At 42.1% G+C, this 23,712-nt stretch overlaps 3 protein-coding genes across 5 annotated transcripts; 2 read left to right on the forward strand and 1 right to left on the reverse strand.

Moving 5' to 3' along the window:
- Positions 1-1,377: 1,377 nt before the first annotated feature.
- scyl1 (SCY1-like, kinase-like 1) lies at positions 1,378-12,124 on the forward strand. Of its 3 annotated transcripts, none has more exons than XM_078260482.1 (18): positions 1,378-1,578; positions 2,387-2,527; positions 3,396-3,518; positions 3,612-3,838; positions 4,576-4,666; positions 5,253-5,408; positions 5,674-5,832; positions 6,015-6,122; positions 6,375-6,488; positions 6,619-6,774; positions 6,878-7,066; positions 8,041-8,116; positions 8,375-8,572; positions 9,040-9,188; positions 9,320-9,409; positions 9,937-10,272; positions 10,810-10,888; positions 11,563-12,124. In XM_078260482.1, exons 1-18 carry the CDS (start codon positions 1,471-1,473, stop codon positions 11,685-11,687), a joined length of 2,625 nt encoding a protein of 874 aa, XP_078116608.1. In that variant the 5' UTR covers positions 1,378-1,470; the 3' UTR covers positions 11,688-12,124. The 3 variants fall into 3 exon arrangements, with proteins under 3 accessions (XP_078116608.1, XP_078116610.1, XP_078116609.1); XM_078260484.1 differs by having other exon boundaries at positions 9,320-9,394; XM_078260483.1 differs by having other exon boundaries at positions 1,379-1,578; positions 9,937-10,260.
- A 1,892-nt stretch (positions 12,125-14,016) lies between these two features.
- LOC144524319 (phospholipase A and acyltransferase 3-like) lies at positions 14,017-17,562 on the reverse strand. Its single transcript, XM_078260485.1, has 5 exons — positions 17,448-17,562; positions 16,547-16,619; positions 16,105-16,213; positions 15,383-15,651; positions 14,017-14,865 (listed from the first exon to the last, which is right to left on the reverse strand). The coding sequence occupies exons 2-5, from the start codon at positions 16,559-16,561 to the stop codon at positions 14,743-14,745; spliced, it is 516 nt and encodes a 171-aa protein (XP_078116611.1). The 5' UTR covers positions 16,562-16,619; positions 17,448-17,562; the 3' UTR covers positions 14,017-14,742.
- A 74-nt stretch (positions 17,563-17,636) lies between these two features.
- ints5 (integrator complex subunit 5) lies at positions 17,637-23,384 on the forward strand. The gene is made up of 4 exons (XM_078260481.1): positions 17,637-18,360; positions 19,469-19,721; positions 19,954-21,930; positions 22,214-23,384. The coding sequence occupies exons 1-4, from the start codon at positions 18,266-18,268 to the stop codon at positions 22,931-22,933; spliced, it is 3,045 nt and encodes a 1,014-aa protein (XP_078116607.1). The 5' UTR covers positions 17,637-18,265; the 3' UTR covers positions 22,934-23,384.
- The last annotated feature ends 328 nt before the right edge of the window (positions 23,385-23,712 follow it).

Raw genomic sequence — 23,712 nt, forward strand, 5'->3', positions numbered from 1 at the left:
GCAGTCTGAAGTGTAGAAATGGAATGAATCTCAATGCTGTCTAATAAAATGTAATCATTCTATTGTCTGGAGTCTTGTTTATACATCAAGTGTTAAACTGTATAGTTTTGTGTATACAATTGGGGGGAGAACAGTGAGAAACTAAGCTCTCCCACCGGTGAAATCATGCCAGTTTGTAATACTGCAAATGTATAAATATTTCAATGGGTCATAGGCTCAGTCACCATTGTTACCTCCTTCAACGATGGTGACTTAACACTTATTTAAATGAAAATCTTTTACAGCTAGGTCTTTAAAATTGAATCTACAGATTTACCTGCTATACTGTGAATGACTTGAGTATAAAAACATCAAACCTGAAGTGAGACTGGATTGTGCATAACATTAACTCAAGAGTTAATATAAGCAACTAATAAAGGGAGCACATTTGTTGTCCTTGTCAACTGTGGTAACAAGTTTTTACCAGACTAGGTGTGTGTATGTATATATGTCTATGGTTTTAATGGAACGTACTTAGAGGTTAGGAGAAAACCACGTCCAGTACATTGGTGTATTTTCTTGTCACAATACAATGTGTTAGGTGTAACAGCAATGATGTACAAATGGCTGACAAGTAAACAATAAAGTTGCCTCCATGAGTCACTAGAACAGTTGGGTTTTTTGTAAAGTAAACTATATCATGACATGCAAATATGTTTTGTGTGTAACGGAAACAAACGTTAAGTTATTCCCATGGTAGTTTCTTGATGTGCCAACGATGCATGAGATTACCGAACAGGTCAACAATAAAGGACCTTGCGTGTGATCCCCTGTTTGTGGTAATTTGGTTAAACACACATTTTAGGCTTCATGTATTTCTTCCTCTGAGTAAATATGACAGAGAAGGTTTTACCCATAGATAACTGTATAGTTGCATACTCCCAAATAAATGTGTAATTATTAATCAAATCACCACACACCAGCCCAGGGACTGCTGATGAAATTTAGCGATTGAGCTAATTCTGGTACAGTCAATGTCCATTGTCCCTGTTAAAAAAACAAACAAATAAAATCTTTGACTTGAACTTCCATAGTGTGTGGATATTTCTTGTGTTCATAAACACCATGATAAACACCCGTGTTCATTATTACAAAGAAAAAATATTTATCTTAAAGAAACATGTACACTGGGTCATGTTAATTGGGATTCCAAAGAAGAAGAAGCATGGCCAGAATTTCAGATTGTGACCAAGATATTGAGAGGAATTTATCTAGGTTACAATGTATATACATGTTACTTATGTCATTTGTCATTAATTTAAACAGGTGGACTGGCTGAGGCTGTCAAGCTATTGCGGAACCAATGTGCATAAACAAAGTTTACACGGAGCCATTTTACTTTCGTGCCATTTGCTAGCTTCTAGCTAACATTAGCTGTTTGGTTCTTCTATCGCCGTCTGTGTGTTTGATGAGGTGTGGAGGAAAGAGGAGATGTGGTCCTTTTTTGCCAGGGATCCTGTCAAAGACTTTGCTTATGAAATTCTACCAGACAGCCAAGAGACGTCTGGAATATGGACTCTACATCGTGGGAAGCGAAAGGTAAAAGACCTTTACCGATCCTCCGCTAGAGTTAGCTTCGTTATGGAGGCCTGTCACTTATATTAGCCGGCTAGCCAGCGTTAGTGTCTGTTACTTTGATTTAGCCTTTAGATACGTCCGGTGTTATGTTGGCGTGGTTACATGTCAGGTCTATCGGTATCTTTTTCGTTGATTTAATGTCAGTGCTTATTTATTTTTAATGGTGGCTCTATGTATCTAACTAGGTGAGCTCAGGCTTTGTTTACTCCGAGAGACAGACACGTATTTCTCGCCACGTCACCCCGTTTTAGCCGAGTTAATAACCGTTACTGGAACCGTTTTCAAGCTAATGTTTTATCACAGAAATAAAGGTAACGTCCTTCATCACTGACAGCACCTCACACAACCAAGTGTCCTCATTATTACCGTTGAGCAACTCAATCTGGACTCTGAGTGTCATCATCACCCCTGCAGGGCCAGATAATGACAACCAAGCACCTGCTTCCTGTGGTAGATAGATAGACACTATATTTTAAAAACGCAATCAAAAAATACGAAAATATATATATTGCACTTTGTCAAAGTTGCAGATAATATAAATGGAAATATGAGTCCAGTTACAGTGAGTGAGTCCAGAGCGACCTCAGTAGCCTCCCAGTCCACTGATGTCCATGATTTTCATCATGTTTATTGCAATTTAGGTGGTGATATGATATACTGTATTTGATTTTTTTCCACTCCTGTTTGATGTGATGAGAAAGCATAATCTTGTAATGTTGTAAATATTACGTCAATTGTGTGAGTCATTTTACCCAACCTGTGTCCTCAGACCAATGGAGAGCCGGTGTCTGTGTTTCTGTACGAGGTAGCACAGGGAACAGAGCAGCAAACCCAGCTAGCCAAGGCTGCCTTCAAGCGTATGAAGACCCTGCGTCACCCTAACATCCTGGCTTATGTGGATGGATTGGAGGTATGTGTTGGTTTATTTTGCACCCATCTTTAGCTGTACACACACGATGCCATTGTGTATGATGTTGGAATGGTGAGTGACCTTGTTTTGTGTTTTGTACCTATCGTATGATCATCTCCACTATCTTGCTTTTCTCTGCATGTTAACGTTCAGACAGAGGTGAGTGAGAATATGCCACTGTAGGCCTTTTAATATTTGCACAATAGTTGTAGTGAGTAGTGGACTACATAATAAAAGCAGATTCTTACTCCGTTTGATCATTTTTGTCTGCTCAGCAAGGTCATAAAATATCCCAACTAATAGTTATGCTGTACTATTTCAACAATTACACACTTGAAATTGGTGCATCTGTTGGTGCATCTATTGCATGTCTTGCCAAAAGATGAATTGAAAATAGAATGTATCAAGGGAAATATGACCGTTGATTGTCCAGGTTTGTTTGTTGCATAGTCATAATACTGAGGATTCTTACCACTCCTGAAATTGAGCAGCAACTGGAAAATTGCCAAACTCCTTAGCTTAGCTTAATTCCTACCATAACTTATAAGTGCTACTACTGTATGTGTCCAAGTCTGTGCTGTGTTTCACATACTCTAGTTTAGTAGGTCTGGGTAATAATTCAATATTAACCTTTACTGCCTTTTAATAGAAATCTGTGGTGATGAAACCATGTTTATTATGAAATGTTGTTGTATTACATACAGTATATGGATAATAAACAGCAGAGTGCTTGTTAAAATATATCTAATCATTTATTTTTTATTTTTTTGTTATTAATATTTTTGCAGTGAGCCTGGTGCAATAAAACATACATAATAGTTACATACACATAAAATAATGGTGGATTTTACTTGGGGTTGTTTTACAGACAGAGAAGAGCCTGTACCTGGTTACTGAGCAGGTGACACCACTGGCAGTCCACCTGAAGGCCCAGGCAGAGAAGGGTGGATCTGGCGAACTGGAGGTCTCCTGGGGTCTGCACCAGATAGTTGTAAGGATAGGAGAGAGTGCCATGTGATACTTTTAGGGGAGCCATTTCTCTGTAAGCCCTTACTCCACTTCTGCCATTTCCCTCCTCCCACAGAAAGCTCTGAGTTTCCTGGTAAACGACTGCCACCTGCTTCATAACAACTTGGGGGTATCGGCTGTTTTTGTGGATCGAGCTGGGGAGTGGAAGCTGGGGGCCCTCGACCATGTGGCCCCTGAACAGGGTGACCCAAGTGGGGTCTCACTCCCTACCCCCAAGGCTGTCTACCCAGACATGGAGAGATATGACCCACCAGAGATGTCCAATAGCAGTGGGGAGAAATGGTAAGAGAGGTGTGGTTCAGAATAATAATAAAAACTAGGCCTGTTCGCTTGAGTGTCCTACTTAACTCGCGATTAATCGTGAATTAATCGCACATTTTTTTGTCGGTTCTAAATATACTTTAAAAGGGATATCTTTCAAGTTTTTTTTTAATGCTCAAGTGGTATTTGGACTCGACTACTCCATTGGTAACTCAGTTCACATCGACAGTACATACAAATAACTTTAGTCTTGTGGAAAGAACCATCTGGAAGGGCTTTGAAACTCAACTTGCCATTCAAAAGACCCTTTTCTTTATCCATTGCTGCTCAAGGAACTTTCTTTCTGCTTTTCCGCTTTTAAGACCCGCTCCCGTTTCGCGTCTTGTCTCATCTCCGCTGCATGCAGCCCACCCTTACTGACTGCCTGCGCTGTTCTCCTGCGCAAGAGATCAGAGGGGGAGATACGTCAGCACTGTTTAGTGTTTAACCAAGGATCTGTGGACTGCATGCAATGAATGAATGAATGAATAGCATGAATAACACAACTTAACATGTTCATTTTGACAGCCTTAATAGTAACATTACACAGGAAGAAAAGGAGAGCAGCAATAAGAACATTTGGAGAGGACGATGTTCATAATTGGACTATTTAAAGATACCTGTAAAAGTGTTGATGAGATATTAAATCCGGCCCTGGTGGGTACTGCCTAATTTTCTGGAGAAACTTTTCTATTGAACTGTGTGCCTGTTTGTTGCAGGGCAGGGGAGGTGTGGCGGCTAGGCTGCCTCATCTGGGAGGTGTTCAACGGGCCACTACCTCGCACATCCTCCCTTCGCTCACTGGGAAAGGTAAGACCTTTGTGTAATTACCACCCCATTGTAATTGATTCCATGGCATATTTACACTTTAATCTTCTACAGCAAAACATATTTTAGCCACCTTAAAAAAAAGGACCACCTAAAAAAATTCATTTAAGTTTACGCTAAGTTTTCATCGCTTTACCTTGTTGCAGACAGCTCTTTCTGACAGGGAACTGAAGCCGTTATGTCGCGCTCGTCAAATCCACCAGACTCTTTTGAGAAAAAAACCTCGCAGAAAACAGTAGTTGCTGCTCGTCACTGCTGCCTAACACGTCGTCCACAGTAGTATCAATACATTGCTTAGCTTCTGTGCCATTATTCCGAGCACAGCTAACATTGACTGAGCTAGTGCTAGCGTTCATATTATTTATAACCCTAGTGATTAGCTTACTGTGGTAACCAATGTCACTGCTTTTTGCTAAGGCTGAGTGGGTGAAAAACCCGGAAAGAAATGCAGATGGTCTCGGCCTTTAACCTACAGTTGTTTCATGGTTTCAGTGACAGCTAAAAGGAATCTTTGTTTGTGACATGAAGAAGTGTTGTTCAGTCTTGTGTCTCTTCTTCATGCCCACAGATCCCCAAGGCCCTAGTCCCTCATTACTGTGAGCTGGTGGGGGCCAACCCCCGAGCTCGGCCCAACCCAGCCAGCTTTCTCCAAAACTGTAGAGCCCCCGGGGGATTCCTCAGCAACAGCTTTGTTGAGAGCAACCTTTTCCTGGAGGAGATACAGGTCAGCAGAGTTGCATAAAGACATGTATAACAGTGGTGTTTGTGTTGGTGCTACAATCAAACCTCATTAGTAAACTCACAACGTAGACCATCAAGATAGAAACAGATCAAGTTCTAATGGAACTATCCTGTGGGGTGCATTGTTTGATTTTATTGCGCAATTACAAACGAGTAGCATTGGAAACTGTATGATAGTATAACATTGAATAATAATAATAGGAAAAAGATTGTAATAATAGTGGAATTCAAACTTTCTCTCTCTCCAGATCAAGGAGCCGGCTGAGAAGCAGCAGTTCTTCCAGGATCTGAGTGACAATCTGGACTCCTTCCCGGAAGACTTCTGTAAACACAAGGTCCTGCCTCAGCTGCTCACTGCCTTCGAGTTTGGCAATGCAGGTGCCGTAGTCCTCACACCGCTTTTTAAGGTGAATCCTTTAACTTTCACACATTACTAAATATCACACAATATACAGAGCAAAACATAAACAAAACCTTCCGTCAAAGTAAGATATGGTTATACTAGTAATAATATATTCTCATGTGGACGTTATACCTCTACTCACCTTTTTTATGTCCCTGATCTCATCTCCCTCTGTCTGTCTGCCAGGTGGGGAAGTTCCTGTCAGCAGAAGAGTACCAACAGAAGATCATCCCCGTTATAGTGAAGATGTTCTCCTCCACAGACAGAGCTATGAGGATACGACTGCTGCAGCAGGTATGTAAGGCCTGTTTTATTGAGCCACTGAGAATCTCTTGCAGTGATTCAGTGGACATGTGGGTTTTTTTTATTTTTTTTTATTTCATTTATTTTTTCTATGTAGCATCCAGCAAGAATGCTAAACTTTGCAGCTCTAGAGCAAGAAATGAAAAGTTAAAAGTAGGATCAAATATTGTTTTTTAAAAGGATAAAACATGTATTTGCTCTGAAATAGTTTCTTCTCTCTATGTCTATGTCTTTTTGTCTCAGATGGAGCAGTTCATTCAGTATCTGAATGAGGCAGCAGTCAATTCCCAGATTTTCCCTCACGTTGTTCACGGCTTCACAGACACCAACCCTGCCATCAGAGAACAGACTGTTAAGGTAGTTTGCATGATTTAAACACAACCACAAATCAGGAGTTGTTATTCCATATTACTTGTGCACTGGATGTTTTCAGCCTCCTGTAGCTATAACTCTTCAACTCTATTCTATTCTCCCTCTCACCCTCCAGTCTATGTTGCTGATGGCTCCCAAGCTAAATGAGACCAACCTGAACCAGGAGCTGATGCGTCACTTTGCCCGGCTGCAGGCCAGAGACGAACAAGGGCCAATCCGGTGTAACACCACCGTCTGCCTGGGCAAGATCGCCTCCTACCTCAATGCAGGGGTAAAGTACACCCACACCACCGTTAACACTTAATTCATTTAATGCAATAGGAAAAAAAAGAATCTGTTTGAATGGAAGAATTTGGTTATTACTCTCTTCACAGACTCGACAACGTGTTCTTATTTCTGCCTTCTCCCGAGCAACTAAAGACCCCTTTCCAGCTTCACGCTCTGCCGGTGTACTTGGCTTCGCCGCCACACACAACTTCTACAGCTTAACAGAGATCGCTGCACGCATCCTGCCCACCCTCTGTGCTGTTACTGTTGACCCTGATAAGAGCGTCAGGGACCAGGTACACATGACTAATGGAAATTTGTGACTACATGGTGTTTCTTTTGGCTTTTACACTTGACTGCTAAATCCTTGCTATGAAGATAACGAAACAGTTTGCCTCTGCCTTGCAATATAGCTACTCAAAATTGAATGTATTTATAGCAAGAGTATTTTGATTGTTATTTATCAGCAGCACATTGCCTCATTGTCCTTATTAGATAGTAAAGATGGTAAGGAACTCAGAAAAAGATTTATTGCCATGTAAGTAACACTTACTAAGAATTTGTCTTGGTTGATGGTGCATGCATAAAAACATATTTAAACAATAATATGAAAGTAACAAATGCATAACATTAAGAAATGTGCAAAAGTGTTGAGGGGTGGGCAAAAGTTTATCTCCTTGTCACATTTTTATATATATATATATATAGTATATAGTATATGTGTGTGCAGAGGACAGGATGGTGCTGAAGAGTATGCAACAGCCAGGCACAAATACAGTTATGTGTAGAAGCATCTGCCATCTTTTATGCTTTGAGTGACAGAATATGACAAGCCAGAAGGAAAACAATGTTGGTTCTTTGAGATTCAGAGGCCAATTTATTCATTCTTCCTTCAGTGAGACAATCAGCAGTTGCTGCAGTCACATAGCAGAATAAGGGAGCACAGTGATGCCTGGTCACTACGCCCACAGCATATATTAGTGAAAATGTAGTCAAGATTATTTAAGAACAATATAATGGCAGATTCTTTGAACAAAAAGGCACACATATGTCAGCAACATGTCAACATTGTAGCTAAGAACATTAAGCTGGTTATTATTACTGACTCAACAGCTAAGCAAGGTTTAGACCCATCATCTCATACAACCCACACTGGTTTGACTATTTATTTTGAAACGCAATGATCCCAGGTGAAATTGTTGGGTTAGATGTAGACAAGATAGACTTGTAAACTTGTAAATGTTCTCTCCTGCCTTTCTCCCTCTGTCAGGCATTTAAAGCCATCAAGAGTTTCCTTTCCAAGCTGGAGACCGTGTCAGAAGACCCCACCAAGCTGGCTGATATGGGTATGTAACGCTGCACTGAGCTTTAGAGTCTGCTGTCTAGTTTTATTTATCATCATTTATATATTCAGCAAGGAAACCATTTATTACATGTTACTATTTGTTTACATACTTTGCTCAATTTTCTGGGGAAAAGACAACAAATAATTCCGCTACTGGCTCAAATATCGGGAGCAGAATAAATAGACTCTTTTCTTTCAGTTCTATATCTGAAATTGTAAAACTAAACACTTGAAGCTCTCTTCCCTGTCCATCCTGCAGAAAAGGATGTAGCGTCGTGTGCTCAGCCTGCAGGTGCCTCTTCCAGCTGGGCCGGCTGGGCCGTGACTGGCATGTCCACCATAACTTCTAAGCTGATCCGAAACGCTCCAGGGACAGAGGGGGGTGCAGCAGCCGAGGGCAGCGAGCCCGCCAACACCCCCAACCCTACCAGTGCCACTGACGGAGCACCTGCACCTGGTAGGGTTATCACAATTGATTTGCTTGACTCCTATTACATTGTTGGACTCACAATGGACAGTTTTAAAAAGATGAAAATGGTTGCAGCACAATCCAAGATATTGTCTTTTTTATGCCAAAGATTGGCTCCGTGTCAAAACCTGGCTCCTACATTACCCACAATGCAACTTGAGTGCCAACAGTTCAGTTTAGAGATTCAGTTGAGTTATGCTGGTTGCAGCAAATGTAGTCTGTTTCTTTTCATTTTCAAACTTGTAGTCTTCAGCCCTAACCGACATTGAGTCAAGTCACATCACCTCAGCCAATTAATATCAGATTCTCTGCCACAAAAGGCTTCCTACAACCATTTTCACATTGCAGTACACCCTCAAGACACTTTGAGTTGTGAAATCTGTGAAGTTCCCCTTTTTAAGAAGTCCTGTGTATGCTCTCTGAACAATTTCTGCTGGGTTTTCTTTCTTTCGCAGGTTCTGAAGATAAAACTCCACAAGCCTCTGTGACTCGTCATGCTGCCACTAGTGGTGCCAACCAATCACAGACTCATGAAGTAACAAGCAACAATGATGAGCCAATAGGAGACCACTGGGATGAGGAGGAGGACTGGGGAAGTTTGGAGGTAAGATATTACCACTTTGGACTAAAAGAAAAGGTTCCAAATTATTATTATTATTGACACACATGTCTATGTGAATTATGATTATGTTTAGTGTTATCTGTAATTGTTACTGTTGACTCTGTCTCATATAGGAGCCAGCGAAAGCTCACACTGAGCCAGATGACTGGAACACTGACTGGTCAGGAATGGCATCATCCAAAAAGAAGGCCAGTGACAAAGGAGTATGCATCCTTTAATTTGGATCTCTCCCTGTAGTGCCAATAACCTTACTTCTTATGCTACTAACACCACTGGTATTATTATATAGTATAGTATATTGTATTGGTTTGACACTGGGTTGAAATAGTTTATGAGGTAATGTTTTCTACACACCAAGACAATTTTTTTGTATTTGGAAACACGTTTTTTCTATGTGGATGTGAAAGAACCAAAACAAACCCCACACTGTCACTCACTTTTACTCACTTTATTAACAGTGTTTTGGTGCTCAGACCTTAATCATAAAAATTCATGGATCGTTCCAAATGTTTTTAATAAATGGAAAAAACATGAGCATCAGTGTACAGGATTTCTTTGGTTCTTTCACCGTCACAGTTTGTGATCTGACGCACCTGCCTGTAAGATTTTCCTAGAGTTCAAGAACTTTGTAGTCTGTGTTCTTTGTGTGGAAAAAATGTGAATGATACAAAGCTTTTTAATATTACTTCAAGGAGTCTCAATTTCAATCCACAATCTCTCCAATGTCTAGGTGGGCCGGTCGTCGTCCTCCATGGCAGTGAAGAAGCAGAGCACTGACTGGAGCAGCTCAGGCTGGGATGCCGACGACAGCTGGTCTAACGACAAGGAGGGGCAGGGTCAGAGCTCGGCGGGTGAGGAAGGCTGGGGCAATGACTGGGGGGAGGAGGACACAGACACAACCTTGGCCAATACGACACTCCCCCTGCCCGAAGGGGTGCGGTTAGCCAGCGAGTACAACTGGGACAGCAGCAGCTCAGCCACCAAGGGGGCTAGTCAGAACGATCTGTTCGCCAGCGTGTCCCAGAGAACCCCAGCCGGCACTGCTGCCACCACGGTGAGGACGGAGGTAGAGCTGGGCAATATATCGATATTATATCGATATTGTGATATGAGAATAGATATCGTCTTAGATTTTGGATATCGTAATATCGTATTATGGCATAAGTGTTGTCTTTTCCTGGTTTTAAAGGCTGCATTACAGTAAAGTGATGTCATTTTCTGAACTTACCAGACTGTTGTACCTGTACTATTATTTGCCTTTACCCACTTAGTCATTATATCCACATTATTGATGATTATTTATAAAAAATCTCATTGTGTAAATATTTCCTGAAAGCACCAATAGTCAAAACTACAATATCGTTGCGGTATCGATATCGAGGTATTTGGTCAAAAATATCGTGATATTTGATTTTTCTCCATATCGCCCAGCCCTAGACGGAGGGAGGGATGCAAAAACATAGGAGAGCAAGAGATAAACCGATTCAATTAGTGTTGATTAGATTTTGAATAAATAATGTCAGAAATTGTGAGTTCTGAAAGTGATTAAACGGCAAAAAATGCAACAAAACCTATTGTGCGTGCGTGTGTGTCCTTTTGTCAGACTCGAGATGGCTGGACTGCAGAGGCAACAGGAGACTGGGGAGCTGAGGAGAGCTGGGAGTCAGTGGATGGGAACCAGGGTAAGTCTCAGTTTGCCCCCCTTATAAGAAATATGAACCTTTATCTGTCACATCACTGGAATGTTTTTACAAAATCTTCACTTAGTTGCACCTCTTCTTTATTCACACTAATGCTTAAGTATTCTTGTTAGATGACCAATAGTCTTGCATTGCCAGGCCTTCCTCCAGAGCGCTGCAGAAGAGGGTGTCTGGCTAGTCCACACAGCATTCTGGGATGGGAGAAAAACGTGCTCTGGTTTATTGGCATTTCTTTATACCAATCCCACTTCATGGGCAGCGTTAAGCACCGGGAAAAGCCAAGGTGCCGCTTGCAAAATAGCCTCGGGAAGGAGATTGTTCTGGTGGAACATGTGTACGTTTAAAAGTTGTTTTAGTCGTGCAACAGAAAACTCAGATTGGACAGATAGTCTAGCTAGCTGTCTGGATTTACCATGCAGAGATCTGAGGAGCAGTTAACCATACTCCTCCATAAATCCACCGGAGTTTAAAATTCCAACACAAAGAAAGCCTAAGATAACCGACATCCGGGCAAAAAAAAAGGGTGAAATCCGGTGGAATTTCCGACGGCAACGGAGCAATCGCGGAAGTGGAACGTCGTGGATATAGACAAGATGACCATAAACTAACGTACTGTATGCCTCTGCATTAAACTTCTGGTCTTTATTGTCAACCAGGTCTCAGCAAGGCCGAGCTTTCCAAGAAAAAACGGGAAGAGAGGAGGAAAGAGCTGGAGGCAAAACGGGCGGAGCGCAAAGCTGCTAAAGGTCCTCTCAAACTGGGTGCACGCAAGCTGGACTGATGGGGATCCAAAGAAAGATTTGAGGGTGGGGATGTAGAGGGAGGAACCATGGACCACAGTGACTGGACCCAGAGCAGTAGATGGAGGCTTGACATTCCACAAACAAAGGACCAGAAAGAAGTTTCAGCAGTGAACGAAATACTGTGAACCATAAGATGAAAACGTTACAGTTGGTCAGTAGACTCTCAACTTTGGGATTCTGTCTTTCTTCATTCTGGAACTGATAGATGGGTGAAAAGGCAACAATCTAGTGCTTTATGAATGCATTATTGTGGATGGCAGAGCTGAAACAAACACAGGGACAGGAAAGTGGAAGAGCAGCCGCAGCCCGAGTTGAACACACAAAATGTCCTCCCCATTTTTTGTTTTTTTTTCAACTCATTAAGTTGCAGTTGTAAAGTAAATGTATATAAACAGTGCATTTTGTCTTAAAATGACATGAGGAAATGACACTTTTTTTTAAGAATTGTTAAATATATATATATAACAGAATTATCAGAATCAAACATGTATTATTAGACTGAATGTTTTTCAGTACACACACACACACACACACACACAAGTGGATATGAATGTTTTAGTTCAGTTATCACTCATTTACAGATTTATGACTTAAATCCATGCATGCACCGGTGTATTTGTGTGGCCTAACAAAAGGTTTCCTGGCCCAGAGTTTTCTTGGCACATTTAACACTGTATTTTACTGATCTGAACTGGCGTGACAAGTGACACATTTGACTGATTTTAGATCTGTGAACGTGTCACATGCACTGCAGACACATGATGGGAAAAAGTAGTTAATAGATGCTGGAGAACTGGTTGCAAGGGAAAATCAATGTATGTGTGTCCTAGTAGTGCTGTGGTGAAGGGTTTATGAAATCATTTATTTTTCAAAATCCTTGATTACCTGAAGGTACCTGTGTAATCCTTCAGGTCTCCCTAAACATTTATTTTACTCTTTTTATTTGTGCCTTTTATTCAATGAAAACCGAGCACTTCAACTTGAAATCTCTTTCCTCCAGCAGCTTTTGTGTTTTCATCAAACCTTACGGTGTAACCCCCATATCTTCTGCCTGTGTCGGATATGATATTGTTAGGTTTGGTGTTACTTATACAGGATGCCGTTTAGACACAATCAACAGCCGTCACCATTGGAGCTAATGTCCTGGTACTAAGCTGTGTTTAGTTGAGGCGGACTGAGGAAGACTGGATGCAACCTTTTACTGAGAATCCAAATCATGTGGCATGTTAGCTGTTCTAAAAATAAATATAATTAAATATTAAGTAAAATAAATGTATGTTTCTTCTTTAAATTAATAGGCTGTAGTCATCTTCCTCCTCAGCTAATGTATGAGCCAATAATTCAAGGCAGGAGGATGGGAGGGGTATCCATCTTTGAGATTCCTGCCTCCACCACAATACATGAGGTAAAAATGTCAACAGACCTCAATGTAGATTATTTCTTTGGTAGAAAATATAGCTATAGGATTTATCAACATACTTGAGCTGATTATCCATTCACTTCCATTGTATTGGGCACTGAGTCTGGAGAGAGATACTGCTGCTGAACTTTTTTTTAATGCTGTAAGCACCACAAATGAAATGTCATTGATTTGTATTAAGGTGCAGACCAGCCTCTCAGAGACCGATATCTTAAAGCCTGTACTAATAAAACCAAATTTATCTAGATGGATATAACAAGAGGGAACTGAGCAAGAAACACACCTCCAAAACACAATAGCCTATGCTGACAGTGGTTGATTTTAAACTCCTCAAGATAACCTGGCCATGCATAATATGCTTATCTAACTTATGGTACAATAAAATGTGTTTTCATTGTGAGTACCATTTGCCATATTTTCTGTAACGATTAGAGAGATTTCATGTAGTTTATGGAAACTCATCCATGCGCACAATAATGCCACCAATGCAATTGCATTTAAGCTCAACACTGAAAGATCCCAGACATGAAACACTTTATAAGATGGGGAAAATATTTTGACCATCCAGAGGAAGCAAGAGCTCATGTACTGGATTAAGCCAGAAGATGAATTCAGTAAAATCCACAGATAGTCTGGGATGAACGGCATGTAAAAATGTTAAAATATTTTAAATGAGTATTCAGGCGTAAAATGAGGTGGCTTGTCTCTACAACACGGTAATATTGAAATAATACTGTACGCTGCTTCTAATTCAAATGCTTAGAGATTAAAATGAACAAAAGAGACCAAAGGAAATAAGCAAACAGGTAAAACTAAGATTAAATGCATTCAGGGCCCAGATGGTTTGGAGAACTGTGTGTGAGGGGACATCACGACACCATTCAGTATCACATCAATTATTTATTCAAAACAATTAAATGTAAGAGAAGACACTGTTATGAATTCTAGTTAACTTGTGAACTCATTAGGAGATAGCATGTCATAGGAAAACTGCTGAATTAGATCCGTCCACATCCTCACTCCTTTCAGTTCATCAAGGTACTACTAGAATAAACAGTTGGCTGTAGTGAATTTGACATTACATGGTATTTTCTGTGAGATGTAACCACAATATCATTAGCATATTAGCTTAATTTTGATTATGTAAAATATTCTTCTTGTGTAAAGGCTTGACTTAGGTAGCTAATATTTCTTCATAAGCAACTACCACAACTTTGTTTTTATCAATAGAAAATACCCCCCCTTATCCTTCACAATATATATATATTTATCTGCTTAATCTTCAGTTCATATTAAAACATTGAAATATATTTTATCTTGGCAGCTTCATTAGTGGAAATAGTGCTTGTTGTGCTGTCTGTAGAAATTTTAAAAAGTCCGAAAAATACAATCTTTATCCCGAACCCACCAGCTTTGCATTGTTATTCAAACCGACGAAGGCATGCGGGACATATGGAAGTAAAGTTGAGTAGAAATCAAATTTCTGGCTAAATCACAAATGTAAATTAACATTTTATGTGAGCTAAAGCCTAGTTTATACACTAATCACGATCACACAGAAAACATTGGCGATCTGTTCATCAAGTCCCTGAACAGGCGACCTGGAACTTGAATCACTGTGTGTTCTTGTTTTCTTTTTTGCTGCCTCCAAACAGAGCTCCTGCTAGAGCCACGATCCCCAGACCCACCATAGCAGCCACACCTGCAACCATGACTGTTTCTCCTGCCTTACGCACCTGCAGAGGGAAACAAACACCTTTTAGTTAGTTAGTTAGTCTTCTACACATTCAAAACTCCATTCAAATTGTCCACACCTCTGGGAAATATATCCCTCACATATTATATTTTTCAGCTTATTGTTATAAGATTCCTTTTACAATTATAATGTAATGGGCGGCAGAAATGTAGATTATGCTGTCAAACAGGCTTGAGAGGAATTTGTGGATGTATTGATACTTTCTTTCGTCACTGACTAAAAATAGGTCTCTCTAAGGATCCATTGTAACTGACGTGATAACTTTTACCATGCCTGCTTACTGAAACTAAAATATAAATTGCTTATTCATATGATTTTATTTTTTTTGTTGTTGAAATGTGTTTATAGCCCATATATTTTTTTTTTTACCAGCACAAACTTTTTAACTCCTTTAATGAATTTTGTTTTTTTGTGTTTTGTCTTACAAAAGGTACTTCTTTTCTGTTTTTCACCCCAGCCCCCAAAGAAAGTCTTGCATGCAACACAGGTCCACCGACCTGCCGGGACTCAGCTTTTCCGTAGCGCAGCTCGTTTGCAAAGTGCTCACAGTTTCCCCTGAAGACGCAGTACGGCAGCTCATCGCCCACCTTCGCACAGGCCTCCCTCGCAATGACGTGAACTGGGCGGGGCTTGTACTCGTTGTCCAGGCTGTTGTTGATTTTCCACTGGTCAGTTCCCACCACGTCCCACAGCTCCTCTTTCTTCACAATGGCCTTCTCAGTTACGACAGACATTATACTGCTGGCGCCTGCACCTGGGACCTCAGCTATGAATAAATAGAAATGACAGAAAAAGAGAGAAACAGACATAACTTGTGTGGGTTTATGCAAAAGATTGCAACATATTTTGTGTTTTAGTTTATGAATTAGTTTGAAGGTATCTACATAAGAGTGACATGACATTGTCTGTTAAATACCAATAAACAGAACTTAAAAAAAAAGTGATATGACACACATGACAGTCATGACACTTGAACCATAACCATAACTTGTCATAACAAAAACCGAATGACACTTACTAAAAGAAGCATTATGTCATAAACGTTTATGACTTGTTTATAAACGTTTATGACACGTTCATGACAGTGTCATGTCACTCTTATGTAGATACCTTCAAGTAAAGTGTAACCCAAATTCTTAATCTGATATTCTGGTCTGAAGACCTTCATGTTACAGTATGTGGGCGGTTTTATGTTCCAGAATGACCACAGGTGACTCACAGGGTGGTGCCAAGTGAACAATGAAGCCATCGCCAACATACACAGCCCAGTGCTGATAGGAGCCCCGGAAGATCTCAATCAAGTCCCCAAGCTCTGGTTTCTCATCATACTTGGATTAGAACACACAGTAACAAATGTTTGATTTTGCAACAGACTGGTTGGCAACAACTTCAGTACTTTGACCTGACTGGATTCTCTGGGTTAAACACAGATAAGATAGGACTTGTAATGGGCTATATTTTAAAAAATAAAATAAAATTTTAAAAAAAGACGACTTGAAAAGGTTTAAATTCAATTCAATGAAATATTACATACAATAATACCATGGACACACAAAGTTGCATAACAATATAATTGCTATAATAAAACACAAAAACAGCAACAACAAAAAAAAAACATTGGTATAATTTTCTATATTCTGATTAAGTGATAACTTCCTAACCAGTGTTGGGGCCATGTCAGGGTTTCTTTTGTCTGGTTTCGAATGGTTTGACTTTCCAGGTAACTTTCAGCACCTGAAGGAACAAAACATTTTATAGACCAAATATTAGCACACAACATTAGATATGTAGAAAATTGAAACTAAAAATACAAAAACTATTTACTATTTATTATTAGTATCATCACTACTACTATTTACAACTGCCAAAAACCCACATGGGGAGATACTGTCACTGCAGCTCATGCTTATCGATTATTGCTTATTGACCGTTCTTCATGAAGGTTATAATCAGTTTTTGTTTAAACTGTTTTAGAGAGATGCTGATTCAACTTTATGATCATTTGAGGCTGTAGGCTAGTACTGACAGCCGTTTCTGTTATTTAGCATACCCTCATTGATATGAATGAGGTGGACAAAATAGTAGAAAATCCTGTCAGTACAGCGCCACAAACTACAGCCACCAAAATGAGTTTAATCAACACCTCTCTAAAGTGTATTATAGTATAACCTTCATGGAGGGAGGATGTATTGCAGAGCTGTTATACGGCAATATTTAATTGTCTTAATTGTCTTTTTATTCAGATAATTTACAGCACTTTTATACGTGGATATGCTTTAATGAAGCTTCAATCATTTAAATTTCACGACCCGCTGCAATGTGGACAAAGTGGGTCATTCGGTTCAGTTTTCAAATTAAACAATATTAAGCTACGTTCGATCGACGAAACTTGTAACGCTAGCCGAAAGCTAACGTTAGTGATTAGCTTGAACTGGTCCTTGTTTACATCACTAAACAGCCGCTGTTACAACAGCCATAAAACACTGAAACATCACGAAAACACGGCCCTCGGCTGACACACGGTCCAGTTTATGTAAATGTTTTACCCGTCTGTCCTCTTACCTTCAAAAGATAATGTCTACAGCTCTCTTTAATATCAGAGACGTCACCAAAGAGACCCACACCAAAACTCAGCTGTGAGCGATCAGCTGATTGTTGCTCTGTTTAGCCGGAGCACGTGACCTTTTAGGCTGCTGTATCGCAATATTTGCAATAACGAAACTAAGACTATCTGCCACGTTGACGAATACGTATGTATTAAATTATTTTGGTTAGATATGGAATATTTCTTAGATGTTGACTAGCTCAAATCTTCATTTAGAAAACAAAGCTGGGGTGGCAGTAGCTCAGTCAGTAGGGAGTTGGATTGGTAACCAGAGGGTTGTTGGTTCAAGTTCCCATACGGACCAAAGTATGGTGGTGGACTGGTAGCTGGAGAGGTGCCAGCTCACCTCCTGGGCAAGGTGCAAAGGTGCTCTTGAGCAAGGCACTGAACCCCCAACTGCTCGGGGCGCATTTCCATGGGCAGCTCCCTCCCGCTGACATCTCTCCATTAGTGCATGTATAGGTACTGAGCATGTGTGTGTAATTCAGGCCTGTGTGATTTTTTTAAAGTCTATAATGAGGAGACAGATCATGACATCAGCTAAAAAAAGGCCGGAAAAAAAAACGTTCACTACCACTAGGCGTCGCCAGTGACGTCAGCTCTCATTGTAACGATTTCCCTTTTTCTAACGACGAAGAAGTTCCAACTTCCGGCTTTGGAGCGCCCTTTCGATGTATTTTTGTCCTGAAATTGGACAGGGAACACAACAAAAAGCTGCCGTAATCGCTCACGTCGAAGCCCTGCAGCCGAGAGGAGGATTTGATGTGACGCTTTAATGTTAAAAGACCAAACGATGTCTGTGGTGTTGGACGGGAGTCCGCTGAAAGCGATGCAGAGCTCACACACTCACACACCGCAGCCTGCCCTTAGGTGAGTGGTGGTGGAGAGGAAGCGGCTGGTCTGACAGAACAAGTAGCCTACATTTAGCCTATAAAGTCAGTTTAGTACATTTTGTATTTAAGTTAACTGTACAAAGATTAGTGGGTCAGACCTTTTATATATTCTTACACTGTTCTATAGAGCCAGCCCATGGTGAAATGTACTGGATTAACAACACATAAGGGCTACATTGAATACTTCTCAGTTAATCGATTATGCATGTAACGTTACTCTATTAAAGGTGCAAAAAAGATACACATGAAAAGTTGTTGTAGCCCAAAATGTTTTACAACGTTGATTTGTCCTGACCAACACCCAAAAATACTTGAAAACTAAAATACTAAAACTAAAATGAGATCAGTTGGAGCAAAGCTAGTATTTGTAAAGCAGTATCCAGCAAATGTTGGATATATTTTTTTATTTTATACAAGATTTAAATAGTGCTGCAATGCAACTACAGATCATTTCCATTCGTAATAATTTTTATGTAGAGTGGATAAGTCTAATAATCAATTAGTTGATCGAAAGAAAATGAATAACTTTTTTGGTAATTGATGGATTTTTTTTTTTTTTTTTTTAAGTCATGTAGACATCAATGGCAACAGTTTCAAGTTACAGGTTCTTAATTATGAGGATTGCTGTTTCTTTATGTGAAACATGCATTTGGACTAAGCAATTACATTGGAATATATATATATATATATATATATATATATTTAGTTTTCTGTTGATTATTCTTCAGTTCATTCAATTAATCAGTCATTTAGTGTATCAGATGTGAAAAATGTCTACCACAACTTCCCATTGCCCAAAGTGACTTCCTTAAATTGCTTGCTTTTTCTGACTAACGACTACTCAATCAAAAGGTTAATTGATAATGAAAATTATTGTTATTTTCAGCCCTAAAATATATCGTTCTCTTTCTTGTTATTAGAGATATATAGTTAGATTTGTATGGGTAGTCTGAAAGAACCTTCCGTTCTCACAAATACAGGCACACACCTCCTTTTTTCATTCCCTTTCCTCATCATTTTCTGCTTGTGGATGCTAGACTCCCCACTTGGCCCATCATTTCATCATGTCCACTCTTCTCCTCTAGCGCCCAGGAACTCTCCCAGGAGATCAAGTCCTTCATCAGTGGCATTGACACCGTTCAGGGCCGAAAGCTCAGTGTCCGGGAACACGCCCGCTGTGCTGTCCGCCTGCTGCGCTCGGTGCCGGCCTGTCGAGGGGCGGTACTGGAGCATTTGAGGGGCGTGTATGATGAGCACGTCTCGGCTTTCCTACACAACCTGGAGACAGAGGGCGATGCCAGCTCCGGTGTCAGCTCTAACCTGGAGGACATTATACAGGTGCGATGCAGAAGGACACACAGAACGTCTTAAAACTAGTAGCTTATCTTTCTTATATTGAGAGGTTTATTAAGATTACAACATAAAATTGGTTTTAGAGGACCACAGGAGTAACAGATCCGCATCCTGCCCAATCTCACTAGCTTAAATGTTTTCCTGCATTCATAAAAATATGACCATGATTTGGGAAATTCCCCAGAAAATTAACTTTATTATTTCTGTTTGTCTGTAGGAGGTTCATGGCGTGCTGTCGGAGTTTATTCGTCTCAACCCCCGGGCCTGGGCCCCTCTGGTATCCGCCTGGGCTGTGGACTTGTTAGGCCAGCTGAGCAGCAAGCACGCCGGCCGCAGGGTGGCCCCCCACTCCTCCAGCCTCAACGAGCTGCTCCAGCTCTGGATGTCCTGTGCTGCCACCCGGTCCCTCATGGAAGCCTACTCCCAGTGTTTGGCCGCCATGCTGGCCTGGTGCCCTGACGCATGTGTGGATGCGCTGTTGGACACCTCAGTTCAGCACTCTCCACATTTTGACTGGGTCGTGGCTCACATCGGCTCTGCCTTCCCAGGTACTATCATCAGCCGAGTCTTGGCATGTGGACTCAAGGACTTCTGCTCTCATGGCGCTAAGGAACAAGGGCTAATGGTAATGGGAGTGGATAAAGGCAGCAGAGTGCCAAAGATTGGCTCAGTGGTGGGAATCCTTGGACACCTTGCAGTGCACCACTCGGACAGCATCAGGAAGGAGCTGCTCAGGATGTTTCAGGAAAGCCTGAGTCCGTCAAGCCCTCTATCTCCCACTTCATCCTCAACATCTTGGGAGAGTTCCCCTCAACTCCGTCGTGCTGCAGTTCCATTTCTGTTGCAGCTGGCTGCAATGTCCCCCAACCTCTTTGGTGCGGTGTCTGCAGAGCTGGTGGAGCTGCTGCGCCCTCCTGTCCTGCTCCAGCTGCAGGCCTTGCTGCAGGGCCTCCCCAGAGAGGAACTGGATAACATGCTGGGGCTGGCTGTCCACCTTATTAGCCAGAGCCCATCAGGAGGGTCCAGGGTCCTCCGTTTTCTGGCAGACACAGCGACCCCGGCCTCAGTCATCATCTCCGGCCCTACACCCTCCCCTCATGAAGGTGTCAGAGAAGGTTGTGATCGCCTCCTCCAGATGCTGCTTCTGCATCTCCACAAACTGGTCTTCAACCGCTCAGATGGAGCTGAAGTCAACCCTCATCACCCTGCTTCCTCTCAACCCAAGAGGGTCATCCCCTTCTTGGAGGAGCTGCAGTCTCACGTAGGTGAGCTCTGTGCTGAGACTCTGCGACTGGAAAGGAAGCGTCACCTCTGGCTGCATCAGCTGCTGTGTCTGCTGTCGGTGTATGGGGGTCCCAGCATTGCCACTGAGGCCCTCTGCCAGCTACTCACCCAGGCCCACAACCCAGAGGAGCTGGCTCTGGCCTGGCAGCTCCACACCACACTGTCCTCTTGCATGGTGGGACTCATTCAAGCCGCTGTAGCTCGCTGTGTAGCCCAGATCCATGCACACACTCTGGGGCCCAAGCAGCTGAGGCAGCTGTTGCTTAACCTGGCTGCAGCCATCCAGAGTCAGGATGAGGAGAAAAGAGGAGCAGTAGGGGTTCAGTCCTCCATGGCCATCCAGGTGGGCTCAGCGGTCTCAGGACACCTCCATGATTTTGGCCCGCTCCTTCTCCACGGTGACCCTGCTGTATCTCATGCTACAGTGCGGCTCCTGTCCTGTAGCCCACTCCCTCGCACCTCCTCTCCAGCACACCTGCTCCTGCTCTCTCGTGCTGCCGTCACTCATTTCTTTCTAGCGCTGCGGAGAAGAGGAGAAAGTGGGAAGGTGGGGAGAGATGGGGGACAGGCAGTCGAGGCGGTGAACTGTTCAGTCCTGCTCCTGTCTCGTTTCGCAGCGTATTCTACGCTCACTCTCAAAGCGGTACTTCAGCAGCTGGTTGAGGGAGCGCTACATAAAGGCAACGCTGGCCTGTTTGGAGGGCAGATCGCAGATATGTCTGGGGCCCCTTTGCCTTCCCCATCTGTGTCTCCTGACATCGGAGCCTCGTTGCTGGATATCAACTGTCGGTTCGGTACCACCGTCAATTTTTCTGGCAGCGTGTGGTCTGTGTTTCATGCCGGAGTGATTGGAAAGGGGCTGAAGGTCCGCACTGACACACAGCTGACTGACCCATTGGGGGTCATGCAGGTAATTTGCACTATTTAAGAAGTATAGTTTAGCACAGTTTCAAGCAAAATGTGGAGTAGATAAGCTAATGTAAAACATTTGTTTACAAAAAATAAATCTTATTGGGTGGAGGTACATTTATGCGGGTGGCCCACCCTGGTAAATTTTGAATATTGCACACACTGCAAAGATACAGAAATGGACACCTGAAAGTCATTAAATGTACTAGAATTGTACTTAATGTGTGTTTTGTGTTTGATGCGCTTCAGCAAAATGTGTCACCGTCTCTTTCTCCCCTCTGTAGAACGTCCAGACTCTGCTGGCTGTCGTAATCCAGTGTTGCAGCTCCTCTGGTCTTAACGGCTCCATCACCGGCTCCCGACCACCATCTGACCCAGACGAGCCGCTGCCCATCAACGCAGAGGCAGCCAAGGTTGTTGCGGTTACAATGGTGGAAAACGTCTGTCCAGATGTGGCCAATGGTGAGCTGTCCTGGCCCCCAGAAGAGCACGCCCGCACCACGGTGGAGCGAGACATTCACATTCGACGTTGCTTTGAGGCCCACCCGGTGCTCTTCCCTCTGCTTCAGGTGGTGGCAGCTGGACGTCCGGCTCTCTGCTACTGCTCAGCTGTGCTCAGAGGCCTCCTGGCCACTCTGCTGGCCCACTGGGAGGCATCCCGTGAGGTGTTGTCCACAGACTCCCCGTGGCACCTCCAGGCCTCCTGCCTCCTGGTGTCCTGCATGGGAGAGGGCCAGCTCCTGCCTCCTGTGCTGGCCAACGTCCATGAAGCCTTCCCCCACCTCACTCCCTTCGAGGTGAGGCTGCTGCTCCTAGCGGTTTGGGAGTATGTGAGAGGAAATGGGCCAATGCCCCAGAAGTTTGTCTTTAGCTCAGAGAAGGGGCTGTTCTGCAGGGATTTCTCACGGGACGGTGACGTGGCAAGATACGTAGCACCGATTCACAGCGTCCTGCATAAAAACATTGATAGATTGGGACATCTGTGCTGGCGGTTCCAGCTTTAAAGGGTAATGGGGAACAAACAGTATAGAGCAGGTGACAAGGAATAAATAGAGACTGTAAAATAGATGGAATACTGTGTTACATTACTCCGAGAGTGGACTGCAAAGTTGCTTTTAGTGTTCTTCAATTTCATACAAGTTTAGTATAGTATGTGTGTGTGTACCTTTTTGTACAATATTATTGTTTTTGTGACAAAGACAAGGACAAAAGAGAAATGGCACACATGTATATTATTTTAATACAGAATTTGCTCCACACAAAAGACAGCCTTAATGTGTCATTTTTGTTGGAAAACACAATTTAGCTCTGTTAAATAATTTATAGATTGTTTTGTATCGTTTTCAGATTGTTAATGTTATAAAATTGTGGCTACAAATATGCCTTGCATCTCTTGTTATACGCCAAAAGCTGTTGTTTCAACCACATTACAAAATAAATGATTTGGTCCTAGAATGTGTCATGAATTGATCGTCCTTGTTAATGCTAAAATGAGGGAATGAGTGAATGTTGTCACCCCTCAGATCTACCTTGGGGGATCCCCATGTTTGGAACCAGTGCTTTAATCAGAATTTAAACCAGGATTCAAAACATTTAGGATTGGTTTCAGGGGCGTTGTCGTGGATTAAATTAGACTGTACACGCGTGTTTCCACCACTTATACGTTGCATTGGTTGGAAATCAATCCAGACAAATCCATGACAAGTGACTGTACCCTGGAGATGACGTGTCCGTGCCTGAGAGGATGAATATGCAAACGAAATTGACGTAACGATACAGCCTC

The sequence above is a fragment of the Sander vitreus genome, chromosome 10, assembly GCF_031162955.1.
Source record: "Sander vitreus isolate 19-12246 chromosome 10, sanVit1, whole genome shotgun sequence".
In the NCBI taxonomy this organism is placed as follows: domain Eukaryota; kingdom Metazoa; phylum Chordata; class Actinopteri; order Perciformes; family Percidae; genus Sander; species Sander vitreus.

Bases quoted from the DNA above. Each gene is read 5' to 3' on its own strand.
- LOC144524319 (XM_078260485.1), bottom strand. The intron at 15,652-16,104 runs GTGAGTCACCTG...ATTTATTCATAG, and splicing joins TGTTCACTTGGCACCACCCT to CTGAGGTCCCAGGTGCAGGC. The intron at 14,866-15,382 runs GTCGGTGGACCT...TTCCCTCTGCAG, and splicing joins GAAAAGCTGAGTCCCGGCAG to GTGCGTAAGGCAGGAGAAAC.
- ints5 (XM_078260481.1), top strand. From the start codon at position 18,266: ATGTTAAAAGACCAAACGATGTCTGTGGTGTTGGACGGGAGTCCGCTG. The intron at 18,361-19,468 runs GTGAGTGGTGGT...CTTCTCCTCTAG, and splicing joins ACACCGCAGCCTGCCCTTAG to CGCCCAGGAACTCTCCCAGG. The intron at 21,931-22,213 runs GTAATTTGCACT...TCCCCTCTGTAG, and splicing joins ACCCATTGGGGGTCATGCAG to AACGTCCAGACTCTGCTGGC.
- scyl1 (XM_078260482.1), top strand. From the start codon at position 1,471: ATGTGGTCCTTTTTTGCCAGGGATCCTGTCAAAGACTTTGCTTATGAA. The intron at 6,123-6,374 runs GTATGTAAGGCC...TTTTTGTCTCAG, and splicing joins GGATACGACTGCTGCAGCAG to ATGGAGCAGTTCATTCAGTA. The intron at 9,410-9,936 runs GTATGCATCCTT...TCCAATGTCTAG, and splicing joins AGAAGGCCAGTGACAAAGGA to GTGGGCCGGTCGTCGTCCTC.